The sequence below is a fragment of the Trichomycterus rosablanca genome, chromosome 20 (genome assembly GCF_030014385.1).
Source record: "Trichomycterus rosablanca isolate fTriRos1 chromosome 20, fTriRos1.hap1, whole genome shotgun sequence".
Taxonomy (NCBI): domain Eukaryota; kingdom Metazoa; phylum Chordata; class Actinopteri; order Siluriformes; family Trichomycteridae; genus Trichomycterus; species Trichomycterus rosablanca.
In genome coordinates, this window is record NC_086007.1 from 7,391,880 (window position 1) to 7,408,978 (window position 17,099).

The 17,099-nt window shown below is 39.8% G+C and overlaps 1 protein-coding gene across 3 annotated transcripts; it reads right to left on the bottom strand.

Annotated features, from left to right (window-relative positions):
* Positions 1-408: 408 nt before the first annotated feature.
* On the bottom strand, positions 409-16,226 carry bag6 (BCL2 associated athanogene 6). 3 transcript variants are annotated; one of them, XM_063016285.1, is made up of 25 exons: positions 16,073-16,226; positions 12,706-12,807; positions 12,480-12,597; positions 11,769-11,998; positions 11,443-11,514; positions 11,213-11,296; positions 10,936-11,114; positions 10,309-10,438; positions 9,636-9,839; positions 8,646-8,865; positions 8,499-8,558; positions 7,772-8,199; positions 7,247-7,331; positions 6,748-7,133; positions 6,200-6,473; positions 4,992-5,161; positions 4,817-4,870; positions 4,626-4,728; positions 3,905-4,029; positions 3,655-3,789; positions 3,339-3,392; positions 3,052-3,234; positions 2,765-2,872; positions 2,062-2,208; positions 409-1,442 (listed from the first exon to the last, which is right to left on the bottom strand). In XM_063016285.1, the coding sequence occupies exons 2-25, from the start codon at positions 12,787-12,789 to the stop codon at positions 1,347-1,349; spliced, it is 3,729 nt and encodes a 1,242-aa protein (XP_062872355.1). In that variant the 5' UTR covers positions 12,790-12,807; positions 16,073-16,226; the 3' UTR covers positions 409-1,346. The 3 variants fall into 3 exon arrangements, with proteins under 3 accessions (XP_062872355.1, XP_062872356.1, XP_062872354.1); XM_063016286.1 differs by having other exon boundaries at positions 8,745-8,865; positions 11,213-11,335; XM_063016284.1 differs by having other exon boundaries at positions 11,213-11,335.
* Positions 16,227-17,099: the final 873 nt, after the last annotated feature.

Consider the following 17,099-nt stretch of genomic DNA (forward strand, 5'->3'; position numbering starts at 1 on the left):
TGACATATCACCAGGTAAAAATGCTGGTGAGTAAATAAAGGTAAAGGTGAGTAAAGAAACACCTGCAAGAAATTATAAAATAAGCTGATCAGAAGGGTATGATCTTCTGACGTGTCTCCTTAAAATCTGTACAATGATGTAACATGTATGTACTGTATAGTAAAATTGCATCATGTTAGGCTCATCAGTACATATTAATAGATAACACATAGACTGGAATTGTTTTTATTTTTATCATTAATTAACTACATGCATGATTTAGTATTCCTGTTTTTAAGCGTAACCAGGTCTAAGATTTGTTCTGTAGGTAGACAGTACAGACAGAGCACTTTCTGGAATGTTGTTATACACTGTTAAAAATAAAGGCAGGATGTGTGAAGGTCTTAAAGCAGTGACGTTACCATAACCCAGTATTTGCAGTTTTTAATTTTAAAGGGTCTCGAGACTCCTATTCCTGGTGGCTTTAGAGCAGTCTGTAGCTGATAGATGTTGCAACATAGGCAAAATACATTGATGTAATCTTACTTATAGCACATTATTTAAATGACTATCATAAGTCAATAAATTATTTGCTTATTATTAACAAAAACCAGCAATGACAGAAATGAATTTATAAATGAAGAATAACATTTTAGTCTGTTGCCAAGTTGTTTAATTGTATGTTTTATAGTCGTACTGTCGGTTCTATAAATTACACAGCAAGCTGAAGAGTAATAAAAAGCCCTTCAATTAAAATTTCGTCTTAGTCATCAATTATCATCAGATTTGCAATCTTAAACAAACAACTAAACAAAAACGAAAGCTTTACCCACATCAGAAAGAAAACTTCTCTGAACACTAGATTCAGTAATGTTTGTTCTCATTAGGTCATTACATGATACTGTAACAAATGCATAAAACAGACATGAATCATGATCTTGGCACAGAATACAGAATAAAGAATTATTTCATTTGTGTGCTGATAATGAAGGGATTAAAAAGTATTTCAATCAGCATTGTGTCAGGCTCGTTAACACATCCCATACACGTTCCATGACCATCCTTACCTTTATACACACTCATCTATGACTGTGGCTTTTGGAACATTCTGTTTCCTTTTTAATTCTTTTCGACTTTAGCCATGCATTTCTAGTTAGAAGCAGCAAAATGGTACCATGACTTCACCTGGACAGTCCACAATGCACTGGTAATAATTTAACACCTGAAAAGGAAGCATCCTGAAAACAGCGTAAAATCTTCTGATTACATCAAGTGTCGCTTTTTTATTTAAATCATTAAAAAAACCCAACAGAAATAAGCGTACACATGTGACACAGGGAAGCATAGGGTGGAAGCACGCAGGTTAGTTAGGAGTCTGGTGAAATGGCTGTGTGTGTGTTGGGAAATCTTCTAGAACTGTAGTCAGGGTCGTCTCTTACTCGCTTCTTAATGTCCTCTTTCACCTGAGAACAGAACAAGAAAATTATCTCATTTACGCACTAATTTTGTATGCCTGGCAAGTAAACGTCTAGGGAAAACAGTCTAAACGTTATGCACAAGCTCTGCACAAATTATAAATGAACAGCCAAATTGCTCTGTTATTGCAAAGACTAAATGTCAAAGATACAAAATGATAACTTAAAACGAAAACTATCAGAATCCAAGCTTGTGATGAGGCAGCTTTTTTAACAGAATTTGAAAAACTTTGTTTAGCAGCAAAAACACTATAATTAAGGTTACATTTTGACAGTTTAATAAACTGTGTAATCAGCAGTAAAATGATTCTGTAGAAAACTGAAAATGATGCAATTTGTCCACTTCTCTACTTTGAAATCATGTTAACAGTAACTTTTAATTACGATATTTAAAAAGGGCATCACTGTCCTGTATTTATTTCAGACAAAAAAGAGAAATTAAAACCCCAAAACTTTATTTGCCCTAAAACCATGTGGTCATATAAAACTAATAAGTGTGTATTAAACCGACATAAAATTGCATTTTTGTTTAAATATCTCCAAAACATCACATATAATCTTCTAATGATTTAGGCCGTATGACACAAAACCCCTGTGTGTATTGTACCTGTTGTGTGTATGCCTCCTGAAGCTCTGGTGTCTCAAGGTCTTCCTGTAAGGCACTGGTTGACGTGACTGGAGTAACACCGACTGCCCTTGCAGCCTGGCTTACTGCCTCAGAGAGAGTGAGTCTGGGGCCTTCACATTGTGCTGTCTGTTAAACACACACAGTGGGGCAATTAATCCCTGAGGGATTCTGTACACTTTGATTCTAATTCCAGCTATTTGAACTGACTGATACAGATAAATACAGATGTCATAAGGCTTGGCAGTGTACTACAAGATAAATTAGGTTCTACAGTGCTAGAAAACCAATATAATATCCTTTATTTTATGTTTGTAATATCCTTTATTTTATCCTTTTATTTTATGTCTAGCAAAATGACTTGACATCAACAAAAGTATGACTAAAGATATTTTAAGCAGAATTCAAAGTTAAGTTTATCAGACCTAAAGCAGCAAAGTATCCCCACACAATCCCTCTGTAACCACCACATTTGACTGCTGGTATGATTTTCTTATTGTGAAATGCTAGTTCAGCTTTAGGCCTAATATAACAGTACAGCTCTAGTACATGCCCAATCCATAATAATGCACATTGTTAGAAAGCTGGATTTCTATTAAGCTCATGTTCAGCTGCCCACATATTTTACTGTCTATACTGTCCACTATTTAATTACTGAATTTCTCAGAAAACACCAGTTTGTTACCTTTCTACGTTTTGCAGGCATCCCTTGCAAATAGGCATCAGACATAGGAGGCTGAGTCTTTATTTTCCTCTGGGTTACCAGATCCTGTCTGATAATGGGCACCCATTCCTGCAAAAGAAAAAGGTCATTTATAAATTCCAGATGTTAACACCACAAAAACAGTGTGAAAGATCTTCTGTAGTATTATGTAATCATTTCATACTGTAGATGTAAGTCATGAACAAAAGTTGACTGCTGTGAGCCATAAACAGCCACAATATAAATCAAAAGCAGACTGAAGGACCTACAGGAGGTAACGCAGCTGCCCAAGCCTCAGCTTCTTCTCCTGGCTCCGCACCTTCTCCTGGCTCCGCACCACCTACTGCTCCCACTGTCTCTCCAGCAGAACATCCAACTGCCTCTGCTTCTTGGGAGCTTTCCATGGCCTCCTCTGCTGTAGTTGCTGGGACTGGAGAGAGACTGTCATCCATCTGAAAACAGAGCAGAGAGTGGATGTTAGTCATGAGAATACAGAAACAGAAAAATGGATTAATACATTATCATCAAAACACAGCTATTTAATCATAATGGGTACCTCCACAGGATGAGGTTCTGATTCACGTATGGGTGCCTCTCTTGCCTCTTCACCCTGATTAAAAACAACAGGTTTATGTGTAATCATCAACCATGGACAATCAACATTCAATCAAATCTTTGCCCGCTAGAAGATTCATTTCTGTTTGACACCCTGTACATAGAATTACTGCCTGGGAAGAGCCGCAGACTACCACATGCTTTAGGACAACTTCTATACTGTGTTCATGTGATTTACATGCTCGTCAGCCTCACAGTACATGTACATGCAGTGAAATATGCATGAATACAAGAAGTTCTGTGTTCTCTGGTCTTACCTGAGTGTGGACAATGTAATGAAGGATTTGCTCCTCTGTAACTGGGATGTGCTCCAGAATGACCTGCAGTCTCATAGTCATCATACTAGTCAACCAGCTCACTACACTGGGGTTTACCTCTGCAGACATGGTCCTCTAGATAAGAGAGTGACACACAAAAGTAGTGATTTTTTTACAGGTTAGTTGTAATAAAACAACAAATAAATGTAGTGAGTGAGGGAAAGATAGACTTCATATGTGCAGTACTGACAATGCGGTTGTTAATGACTGCAGTAAGGGCACTCTGCTCTCCTCTCAGACAGAACATATTGAGGGCCAAGCATTCAAATAGAGCCTGGTTGCACAGTTGCAGCAAACAAGGTCCAAACGTGTGGTCTGAAAAAGGAAAAAAAAAAAAGCATATAACCAGCCAGAATTGCTTTACATAAGTTAAAACACAGCCCTGATTCACAGCTTGGTATGGTCTGTCCTGGTCGACTGTGGTCTGATGATTTTAGCACAATACGCACACAATTTCGCCTTATCTAAATCTATGATTAGATATCTATGAATATTAAATATAGGAAATATTGTTCTGGCAGCACAGCTGTAAAAATATTTTAGCCTACTGAGACTCTCAGCGGTGCTATTGGCCGGTCAAGCGCCTATACATGATTGGCTACTTCACAAGGAAATGGATGGCCGAACAGCTTAGTCACTGGGAGGTGCACCTGTCAGTGCGCTCTCAATGACAATTCCAAGCCTGGATAAGATAAGGAAGGTTGCCTCAGGAAAAGCACCCAATGTAAAACTGTGCCAGATCAGGTATGTGGACCACAAAAAAAATAAATAAATAAATAAAAAAAAAGCAATGTAGAGTTATTACATTTATTATTATAATAGTTATTTTTATAACTGTTTATTAGTTGCTATAAAATGTTGTATTTATTAAAAAAATATATATATATATATTTTCTGTATGAAAAACACACCTGTGCACTGCAGAATGTGACTGGCTAGGGTTGCAAGTTGCTGTCTTAAAAACATTCGGTTTGTCTGGGTGATGTCGACCCCATCTCGAACTGTGACTGTTGACTAATGAGAAAAGGTAGATGAAGGCATAATACAACAACACCAAATGTATAATATACACAGGATAAAACACTGAGCTTGTTACACTTACAAAACTCTCTGTGATGTATCCCTCGAGTTCTCTTACTAACTCATCAGCCGCTGCCTTTAGGTTGGAATTAACAAGACAGTTATGTAAGATAAACGGAATGGGTTATACGCAGGCAGAAATAAGTAGCACTCACTATTTAAGAAAGATAAAGGAACAAAGACATGGTGTTACATACATTAATGTTGGATTCTGTGGGCCCTCTGCCCTGCAGGTAGTGTTCTATGAAGAACTGGGACAGCTGTGGTTGGATACGGCTTAGAGGCTGAGCCTGACCATGAAGCAGCAGCACCATGTCCACCATGGAGAAGTTCTGACAAATGAGAGTCAAAAGTTCTCCAAAGAAACCTACACACACAGAGGTACATTTCAAGTCAGGCAACAGGAGCACACCAATTTTAAATCAGTAGGAAAAAAAGAAGTTAAACAGAATGTCTATTAGTCTAGAATTTTGTCTATAATTAAACAAACACTTAAAGCTGTAAATAATAAAATGATATTTGTTTGGGACCCACAGATACTCTGACCAAAAAAACCCTAAATGGCCAAAAGTATGTGAACACCTGACCACGATCTGGTTGGTCTATTTATTTATTTAATTAAAATTTTAATGTCATGTTTTACAGTTTCGTTACATTTATGGCATAGCAGATAGTTACTCGCTACAAAATATTCGTCAGTCCAAATCATTAATGTCAAACACAGTCATGGACCATTTTGTATCTCCAATTCACTTCAATTTTTCATTAATATGAAGTTGTTTATGGAAATCTAAACAAATGCTTTTTTGACCGTTGGGACTGGCACTTATACTAGGTAATAATAATAATAATAATAAGTTGAACTTATATAGCGCCTTTCTCAAACCCAAGGTCGCTTTACATTAAAGATAACAAAACACACCGGAAAATAAACCGGAGATGAGCACAACGCGGAAAATAATCAAACACACAAAATTGAACAGAAAGTTAATAGACAATCACACAATATTGAACAGAAAATAAAACAATCACACAGAAATAGCAGAAGAAGAAGTGAGAAAGTACAAGAGAAAAAGGTGAGTCTTAAGGAGTGAGAAAGTAATAAGAGTACTAGGAGTACTAAGAGAAAAGGTGAGTCTTGAGGAGAATTTAAAATTCAGAGAGAGGAAGAGGAACGTAAAGAGGAAGGAAGAGAGTTCCAGAGTGAGGGGGCAGCAACACTAAAGGAACGACCGCCCATGGAACTGAGTCTGTGCCTAGGAACAACCAAGTGACCAGCATCCTTATACTAGGTGACTTAGACCTGGCACGCAAAGACCCAGTTTATCCCAAATGTGTTTATTGCTTTAATTCTTTTGTCTGTCATCATGAAATATGGATACAAAGGTGTTAGAGAAGCACTCACCCATAGCTTCTCCTGAACTGGGGGTAAAAATGTTGCTGGTTTGGGAGAGTCTCTGAATGAACTGAGCGATGCTTTCTGTATTGCCCTGAGGGGCACCTAGAGAGCCCATCATGGTGGACAGAACCCCCTGCACTATTCCAGTAAAAAGCTCTGTGTTCAGGACTTCCTCAGGTGCATTCCCTGCTGACTGTGGCTGTTGTTCACCTGCTGGAGGTGTAGGCGTGGGGCCGGAAGGCTGACTTGTAGGCTGAGAGTGGGTCTGTTGGGAGGCCTGCTGAAGAAGTAAGAATAAAATATATTTACAGAAGCCTGATAAACAGGAGACCTGAAGGTTTATGGACAAACTTTTTAATCTTGTGTATGTATGTAAGTGAGTAGGTAGCTCTAGGTGTGTATGTTTGTGATATTTGAAGTCCCATTATTAAGACACTGGCCATCAGAAAAAAGTACAGAGCTTTAAAACTGTTGCAGCACAACACATGTAGCATTTGCATGTTTTTGCTTTGACCAGTTTCTTTATGATTAGTTCAGAACTTTTTTTTACTAACCTGTAGAAAGTCAGTGACCCCCTGAATGAAGGCAGGTATTCCAGGCATGGTCACAGTGACAGAAGGATTTGCTCCTGAAGCCTGACCAGAAGCAGAAATCCCTCCTCCCAGGACAGAGCCCAGGAGCTGTTCCAAGTTTCCTCCAAAAGGAGCTGCCTGAGGAGGTGCAGGGGTCGGTCCAGGTGGAGGAGCAGCACTAGCAGCAGTGTTTGTGGACTGTGTGGGTCCTGAGGCACTAGTGGCAGTTTGGAATGTTGGTGAAAAAGTAGAGGAGGAGGATGAAGTGGAGGATGAGGTGGAGGATGAGGATGAGCTGGAGGATGAAGAGGAAGATGAGGTGGAGAACGTAAACGTGTGAGGAGAAGATGATGTGGTGGCTTCGCTGGCTAAAGAGAAAAAAAAAACCAAGAAGGAATCTTTAGGTTTTCTAAAAATTTTTACATTCATCGTTTTCCTTATTATTTATAAATACAGAGAGCTATAAATAATATAAACCTACTTGTATGGCCTGAAACCCCAGTCAAAATTTGGCCTACCAGTCCACTAATCATCTGATTAAGAACAGCTGGATTCACAGGTGGAACCTTTCAAAAAGATACAAAGAAAATACATAACAGGTACATAATCGTTAACTTTAAGTGTCCTAGAAATAAGTACCAGGTGTTGTAGACTACTTCAAAGCTATGCTTGCTTTACATTAGCACTAGTGTGGAACTAATTTTCAGGATGGATGTATTCAAACCATACGAAACATAGACAAATGCATATAAATAATAATGTCTGTCTTGAGCAATTATATGAGCCTCTAAGCAAGCTGCTTAATACAGTCAGCACTTAAAGCCTTATGAATTGCATGTGTATTCAGGGGCCCATTGTTCTCTCATTTTGACAGTAGCCACTTTAAATTTTTTAATGCAAGTAGCCCTTGAATTTAACAGAACCCATTTGTTTTTTAACGCAGTTAATACCTTGCAAACAAATGAGTTTTGTAATGTGCACTAAACAGAAGAGGTGAGGTGCTAACCTGGCCAGGCTGCGGGCCCATTGTTGGAGGAACAGCAAATCTCAGGTTACTGCCGGTGCCTCTTGTGGTGAAGGACGGGTTTGCCATACGGTGGGCAAAGGGAGGCAGAGTAAATACTACTCTAGCCTGAGGAGGGTGAGGGGGCATAGGAGGGGGAGGAACAGGGCCTGTGCTGAACGGACCTGTGCCAGTTGGACCTGTGCCAGTTGGACCTGTGCCCGTTGAACCTGTGCCCGTTGAACCTGTGCCCGTTGAACCTGTGCCCGTTGAACCTGTGCCAGGACTGGGTGTTTGTTGTCCCTGTTGACCAGCAGCAGTAGAAGCAGCAGCAGCATTTGCCATAGCCATGGCTTGCTGGGTAACTTGGTTCATGATGGTCTGCATGAACTCTGGAGGTAGACCAGGAATCTGTACATTAGGAGCGGCACCTAGGATTTAAACACATACAAAAACAAATAAAAGAACTATTTATAACAATGCAGGTAACCAACAGAACTGGATTCTGTGAATCAGAAAATCATTTTTGTATAAGAAACAATCCGCTAAATTTCATTACAGCCGAAAAAGTTCTATATAAAGAACTGACTGTGTCTGTCAGATGAAACACCTATCCAGCCAATAAAACCTGAGTTCTGAATGCTGGGATACCTTGATTGACCAATGTACCTGCTAATAAGAACAGAATAATATCAATAGGTGCAGTTTTAAAGAAATGCTGAGTACTCACCAGGCTGTCCAGTTCCAGCAGTATGTTGCTGTCCAGGAGTCTGAGCATTGCCTCCATTTTCTGAGAGGGGAAAAAAGATGCAAACATAAAGATGATTTAATTATACATGCACCTGCTTACTCACGACCATGCACACGAAAGACCCACCATCAATGTTAATCTGCATCATCACCACTGGCTCCACGGTTTGATGGCTTATGCGAATCACTCTGGGCCCTGACTGTCCCCTCTGCTGAGTGCCCATACCTGGCTGTTGGGTGGGCGTCTGTTCCTGCCCTTGCTGCTCTGATTGATCAGCAGATTGAGGTTGACTCTCAGCTGTTGGTCTGCCATTGGCTGACATGGTCACTGTGGTTCCCAGATTAACCTACAACAATTGAACACAATGGTATTCAGAGTGGGAAACAAAAGACAAACAAGGTAAACTTGTAACAAAAGCAAAACTTTGAACAAAAGGTTTACACAGTTTTTATGCCTGCTGCTCTTCCTGACACAACCCTCCTTAATTGTATCCATGCTTGGGACCTAAAGACATAGTCAATCATGTCTGTATAGATGCCTATCCAGTTGATAACCGCACTAAGATGTGGAGACAATTGGGGACCAACAAGAGTTTTTTTTTCTTTTTTTGTTCTAAACAAACTACTAAAACTACAACTAAAAATACAAGGAACACACATTACGGATAAAAGTTCCTCTTTATCTCCCAATGTAGTCATTTCCAAGTTCTGATTTGCCGTACCTAATGTGCTTTTGTTTGCAACAGTACAAGGGCACAGGAAAGGCGAGGCAGTAATGACCTTCTGCAACATGCACTCAGAGCAACGACAATTTTGTTGCTGAAGTGTACAACAGCAACAACAGGAAGATTTTCTGTTTGCCCTGCTGTGGTTGTTGTGTTTACTTTCCTCTAGCACAGAAAAGTGCTGTACTGTTTTACTGTACATGTGTGTATGTATAAATGACGAATAAAGGCTAATCACCACTGATAGATTAGGAAATGACAAGTTAAGAGTCAGTTTATGGGAGCATTTTGGTGAGACGTTGTTTCCACTTGACTGCACAGTGTGTTTCCAACTGTACTGAAGTGTGTAATCCGGCCAGTCTGACAATTTAGAGTTGTACGCTCGATCTTACCTGAATGGGCATGTGATGTACTCCACCTGGTGGTAAAACGGAGGAAGTGTAGTGAGAGAAGGGTCGGATCACATGCAGGTGACGGGGAGGAGCGCTCAACAGATTACAGCGCAAATCACTTAATGCGACCAAAGCATTTCCTAAAAGCCGAAGAGCCTCTCCCACCAGGTTCAGGACATGCTGATCCTCCTCTCTTTCCTGGGTCTGTAAAAAATCATTGTATTTACTTACAGAAGTAAAGAATGAAGGAACTTAACATCGCACCAAACCAACAATGTAACAACTGACAAAATGTCTGCTTCTGTTATATTTCAAGCTGGAAAAGTTTGGAAAATACAATAAAAACAAGAATTTGGGATTTGTTGACACAAAATTTGTAGTGCTTTTGAATGATCTTGAGCTTATATTTAACTGACTACAGTACAGAGAAAAGATTTACAATGTTTACAATGTTTTTAGTAGTTCACCAGTGCATTTTTAATCTATGTAAATAGTAAATTTAACATGTTAAATGTGACAGGAGGTGAAAAAGCAGAATGTAAATCTCTTTGGAATGACTTAAATTATTTACATTAGGACAGAACTAATGTATCTTGGCAAATACTGCAAGAAAGCAGTGAACAGGTCTATAAACTGCTGAATCCTTTAACAATATAAACTACCCCTTGCTTACATTATTGTTGTAGTCAGCGGTGGTGGCTGCTTCCAGGATGGAGTGAGCTCTTTGGATGAATGGCTGAAGCCTCTCTTCCACTCTCCTCAGCTCTCCCAACATCTCTACCAGCTCTGCAGGACTTGGGTGACTGATAAAAAAAAAAATCAGGTTGTAAAAGGGTCCCATTCCATCATAATAACAGCAGACCTTATACACACTTTTACAGAAGTATCAGTTATTGTTATATACAATTTTGGTGTACTGTGCTCATCAAAGCAAAAGTTAAATACATAGCTGCAATGAAACTAATTCATTCATTTTCAGGTTTTACCACCACTTTATCCTGGCCAGGGTGGTGGTGGCGCCGGCTTTCCCATGACTTGGTAGGCCAGAGATGCTTCGTCAGGGTATTAGGCAATTGTTAATGGTTTGGCTTTAATAGAAATTGACCATCCTAAAAATACCAAGATTATTTCTTGCTAAACAAAGACACATAATACTGGAACATAAAAAATAAACTACTTAGGGCATTAATATTTAGCATACATTAAAAAAAAAACTCTAAGTTACAGCTGGTAAGTGCACAGATCAGTAAATGTTTAATGGATTTGACTGCTTTAGCTATAGTAGTTTACATGTCCTTACTTGTGGCCTGACGAAGGAGGAGGTGCTCCATCAGTCTGAGTGGAGCTAGAGGATGATGGAGGGGAGCTGGTTGGAGGAGGAGAAGTATCCATTGGCTGGACAGGAGGAGAAGGTGTGGAAGTGGCTGAAGCAGCAGCGGCAGAGTCCGCTGGAGGCGAGGAGCCATCCACAGGCTGACCCTTTTGAAAGAATAAGATCAGCAGGTACATATATACATATATTAGCAGATACTGTACATAAATAGGTCTAAGCATTGTACTTTTTAGTTTCAAAGTACCTCCAGTCTCTGAATCAGCGCAATGGTGTCCCTCAGCAGATTCTCAGCCATGATCAGCCGCAGCCTGGGTTCACTCTGCAGAGACTGATCCACATCAACATGCACGTTTACTGAGCCATTGCTCTACACATACACACACAAAAATAGAAACCTAAAAAACTACACCTATATGAACGCTTTATGGTGTTTATTTAAATAATTCATTTAATTTAAATTAATTTACGTGTTACCCCATTAGTGCTGCTGACTCGTGCATTCCTGACACCCTCTCCCAGACCTGCCATTATCTGCTGTATCGACATCTAAAGAAAAATCACGTTGCAGGACATTAAACATTTCTACAGAAATTAAATGTTTCTAGGGGGTGGGGGGCTTGGAGTAGTATTAGTAAAGGTGTTAATGCTGCTTGTAACTTATTTCTGACTTCCAAAATAAAAACTTGTTGTTTTTATGTACAGGATATGTGTCCACTTTTTAACATGATGTTGCTTAATAATGAATAAATGAATAAGTAACAGTTACTGCCCAATGTAGTAAAGAAAATCTATGTCCATGCCTGAATTTGCTGGGGGTCCATGATGTTCACTGGGAGATTGAGGGTCCCGAGCATGACATAGCTGTTGGCGTTGCGATCATGTGTGGCTCCGTGAGATACGCCCTGAGAGGTTGTGCCATTTTCTGCCTGTGAGCTTCCTGAAGTCCCAGGTACTCCACCTGAACCAGAACCTGACTGGGTGGTCTGAGGTGGGGCTCGCTCCACCAGGTGGATGACTTTACCATTTACATCTACCAGCACAGGAGAAGAAATGATCAAGACAAAGGTTAATTATAAAAAAGCATGAATACAGAAAACAACAGATACCAACGTTCATTCTAAGTAATCAGTAGCTACTGGTAGACTTTACAGAGTTGTAAATTATGCCACATAATGAATGCATTGAAAAGAAACCTAATTTGTTGTATTTTCTCTTCTTTTGCCTTTTGAGCCATTTTGCTGTGTTTATGGGTAAAATAGGTTGTTTCAGTGTCCAAATGACAAAAGTGCAAAGAAAAGGTTTTCAATGTATTCTGTAAATCCTTACATCCTTTGCACATCCTTATTCTAAAAAAATAAAATCAAAAAAGTAGGATCATTGTATCCCTCTCATAAGTAAAATTCTGTTAGTTCTAATCGCCAACCTTTAATGAACCCCTCAAGGACTGAGTAACTGAAAAACACAACCAGTTCAAAACAGGCTTTTTAATGCAAATAAAAGAATGAACTCACTGTATTCTGCCAGAGTTTTGTCATCCTGAAGAACTCTTCCCTGGTAGATAAGTCTCTGTTTATCAACAGGTATTCCAACTGATGGAGCTATATGCTCTTTGAAGTCTTTCACTGTGATCTAGAGGGTAAACCAAAACTTTGTTTTACTACATTCTAATACTAAACAGGCTGAAAAGTATCCAGGACTCGACAACTTATTTAAAATCAGATATTCTAGGAAACTCACCTGAGATCTCACAGTATAACTTCGGCTCTGTGAGTCCAGAGTCTTAACAGTAACATCTATAGTATTATTTTCTGGCTCCTCCATAGTAATATGACTTGGTGACTATAAAAGGGCACAGATTAAATTACTGGTAGTGAATTAACAATGCGGCAACTAATCACCCAGCTTTCTACCATTCATAACCTTGTTGTTACTGTCGGGTAAAGTAAGAAGAAAAATTCCTTTGTCATACATACATACATACACAAGTACAGTACAGTGAAAGTCTTTTACTACATATCCCAGCTTTTTTGAAAGCTGAGGTCAGAGCACAGGGTCAGCCATTGTATGGTGCCCCTGAAGCTGACAGGGTTAAGGGCCTTGATTAAGGGCCCAACAGTGGCTGCATAGCCCAAAGCTCTACCCACTAGGCTACCACTGTCCCAAAGCAAAATAAGAAATGTTAAGAAAAGTTACTGTTTAAGATTACTAAAGCAAAATAAAAAATGTTACAGTTACGAAATATGTTACAGCTGAGGTTAATACAGTTGAGCAAAATAAGAAATGTTAAGAAATGTTACAGTTGAGGTTACTAAAGCAAAATAAGAAATGACTTCTGAACTACGGATTATACAACAGTACAGGTCCTTCTCAAAAAATTAGCATATTGTGATAAAGTTCATTATTTTCCATAATGTAATGATAAAAATTAAACTTTTATATATTTTAGATTCATTGCACACCAACTGAAATATTTCAGGTCTTTTATTGTTTTAATACTGATGATTTTGGCATACAGCTCATGAAAACCCAAAATTCTCAAAAAATTAGCATATCATGAAAAGGTTCTCTAAACGAGCTATTAACCTAATCATCTGAATCAACGAATTAACTCTAAACACCTGCAAAAGATTCCTGAGGCTTTTAAAAACTCCCAGCCTGGTTCATTACTCAAAACTGCAATCATGGGTAAGACTGCCGACCTGACTGCTGTCCAGAAGGCCATCATTGACACCCTCAAGCAAGAGGGTAAGACACAGAAAGAAATTTCTGAACGAATAGGCTGTTCCCAGAGTGCTGTATCAAGGCACCTCAGTGGGAAGTCTGTGGGAAGGAAAAAGTGTGGCAGAAAACGCTGCACAACGAGAAGAGGTGACCGGATTCTAGAGGAAGACCCCTGAGGAAGATTGTGGAGAAGGGCCGATTCCAGACCTTGGGGGACCTGCGGAAGCAGTGGACTGAGTCTGGAGTAGAAACATCCAGAGCCACCGTGCACAGGCGTGTGCAGGAAATGGGCTACAGGTGCCGCATTCCCCAGGTCAAGCCACTTTTGAACCAGAAACAGCGGCAGAAGCGCCTGACCTGGGCTACAGAGAAGCAGCACTGGACTGTTGCTCAGTGGTCCAAAGTACTGTTTTCGGAAATCAAGGTGCCAGAGTCTGGAGGAAGACTGGGGAGAAGGAAATGCCAAAATGCCTGAAGTCCAGTGTCAAGTACCCACAGTCAGTGATGGTCTGGGGTGCCATGTCAGCTGCTGGTGTTGGTCCACTGTGTTTTATCAAGGGCAGGGTCAATGCAGCTAGCTATCAGGAGATTTTGGAGCACTTCATGCTTCCATCTGCTGAAAAGCTTTATGGAGATGAAGATTTCATTTTTCAGCACGACCTGGCACCTGCTCACAGTGCCAAAACCACTGGTGAATGGTTTACTGACCATGGTATTACTGTGCTCAATTGGCCTGCCAACTCTCCTGACCTGAACCCCATAGAGAATCTGTGGGATATTGTGAAGAGAAAGTTGAGAGACACAAGACCCAACACTCTGGATGAGCTTAAGGCCGCTATCGAAGCATCCTGGGCCTCCATAACACCTCAGCAGTGCCACAGGCTGATTGCCTCCATGCCACGCCGCATTGAAGCAGTCATTTCTGCAAAAGGATTCCCGACCAAGTATTGAGTGCATAACTGAACATAATTATTTGAAGGTTGACTTTTTTTGTATTAAAAACACTTTTCTTTTATTGGTCGGATGAAATATGCTAATTTTTTGAGGTTTTCATGAGCTGTATGCCAAAATCATCAGTATTAAAACAATAAAAGACCTGAAATATTTCAGTTGGTGTGCAATGAATCTAAAATATATGAAAGTTTAATTTTTATCATTACATTATGGAAAATAATGAACTTTATCACAATATGCTAATTTTTTTAGAAGGACCTGTATGTATGGAACCATGATTCAAGAACTTTCTTGAACTCCCCGCCCTTGAACTGAACTCCTGAACGCTTCTAGAAATCAGGAGTCGACTCCGAAATGATAAAAAAACGACTCTGATTCAGATGTTAAAAATCAATTGGGTCGATTTCAAAATATCTGCCACATTTCCATATGGTTTGTTTTACACTTTATACTAACATAAAACAGCTACCGTTTGTGATTAATGTTTAACAAGTACGCCGTTAACGATCTAAATAATATAAACACACACAATTATTACTGTTTAAAACGGCAACTCTTTTACTACATTAGTTCGTATGCCTATGATCTGGCGCATGCGCAGTGAGGGTTAGTCTCAAACCTGCAGTCTGAACTTTAGTCTATGTAAAAGCATTAAGTTTGAGTATACTGATACTAATTTGATTCACTGCAAGAACTTAATGGAAACATAGGTGTGAAGGCAAATGTAAAGTAAAACGTATCAGCAAACCAAATAAACTAAAGCAGTTCAGGCGTAATGCTGACTGATACATGGTATCGGATTAGGACAGCTCTAACATTAACTACCTAAGCCCTGTGATAAATAGGAGCACTGTCCACGATATTCCATCCTTGCGCCTAGAGTTTCCGGGTGGAAACGGACCCATCGCGACCCTGACGGTTGGTGAAACTCAACAGCGCGCGCGCATCCACTGTGTAGTCGACTCCAAAACTTCTGAGTCGATTCACAGAAATAAAGAGTCGGACAATTGATTCATTGTTTAGAATTGAATTCTTGTTCGACTAAAGTAATTTAGCTGATGACTTGAATATTCATATCTGATTTGAGTACAATTCTGCATTCTTAAGTGCAAGTTAAGGTATATAAATGATTGTCATAAACAAACAGCACAATATAACGTGTGTATACTACTTAGCTCGCTTGTTAAGTGCATCATGTTAGCAAGGTTCGCTAAACAAGTAATCGTGGGTTTAAAAATAAACTGTCAGGTTTATTTGAGGTTTAGAACAGCGCCCTTATATTTTAGATCAAGTTAACTCTATAAAACCAGCTGTTCTGATTAAAACAATAACTTTACTTAGTAGACTTGCTGCTGCTAGCTAGTTAGCATCTAGCAAAACAACGCATAAGACAAGTATCCAGCTAACAAGAAGCTAACGTGTTTCCTACCTTGAAAGTGTATGTTATTCCTCGGCTGTGGCTTTTGTGTCGTCTCTGTCCTTATTAAACGAATTAATTGGCGTTATGCTGTTTAACAACGTGTCACCACGGTAATTCCACCAGAATTAAAACAGCTGGCTAGCGACCTAGCTATTACAGGCTTGGGAGAGATCCCCTCAGTACTGGGCTCGTGACGTTGTTAGGACACGCCCATTCCCTTCGGCTTTCTTTAAAATAGTGCACTACCATTCAAACTGTTACACCTTGGAAAATACACAGAGTTACTACACTACTACACAAGTATACACATTTCCTGCTCAAGTAAAGTTCATAATACGCCTCCATTTATTTATTTAGGGCAGTTGTAGCCTAGAGGTTAAGGTACAGGACTAGTAATCGAAATTGGGTCCTTAAGCAAGGCCTTTAACCTTCAAATGCTTAGACTGTATACTGTCCCTGTACTGTAAGTATAAACGTATTTATATATTTTTATTTAAAGTTGTGAAAGACAAGTATTTACCCATGTCTGTATTTGTTTAGGGCGGTAGCACTGTTGCCTCACAGCAAGAAGGTCCTGGGTTCGATCCCCAGGCGGGACGACCTGGGTCCTTTATGTGCGGAGTTTGCATGTTCTCTCGTGTCTGCATGGGTTTCCTCTGGGATCTCCGGTTTCCTCTCACAGTCCAAAAACATGCAGTCAGGTTAATTGGAGACACTGAATTGCCCTATAGGTGTATGGGTGTGTGTGTGTATGTATGTCTCTGCCCTGCGATGGACTGGCTCCCCGTCCAGGGTGTTACTGTGTGCCTTGCGCCCATTGAAAAGCTAGGATAGGGCCCCCCCCCCAAGAGCCTAATTGTATAAGCGGTTAGGAAAGTGAGTGAGTGAGTGTATTTGTTTAATATATAACCATATACAAAGATATGTGGAAAACTGACAGAGGAATTACCCCATATTTAGTACATGGGCGCAGGAATGGTCCAGCAGTCTTTTCAGATCCGAATCTCGGTAATGCTATGAGCATCTACTCAGACAT

Coding starts and splice junctions, on each gene's coding strand:
- bag6 (XM_063016284.1), bottom strand. CDS start 12,789: ATGGAGGAGCCAGAAAATAATACTATAGATGTTACTGTTAAGACTCTG. Junction 8,559..8,645: donor GATGCAGATTAACATTGATG/GTGGGTCTTTCG, acceptor TTCCCCTCTCAG/AAAATGGAGGCAATGCTCAG. Junction 7,134..7,246: donor TGGGGTTTCAGGCCATACAA/GTAGGTTTATAT, acceptor TTTTCTCTTTAG/CCAGCGAAGCCACCACATCA.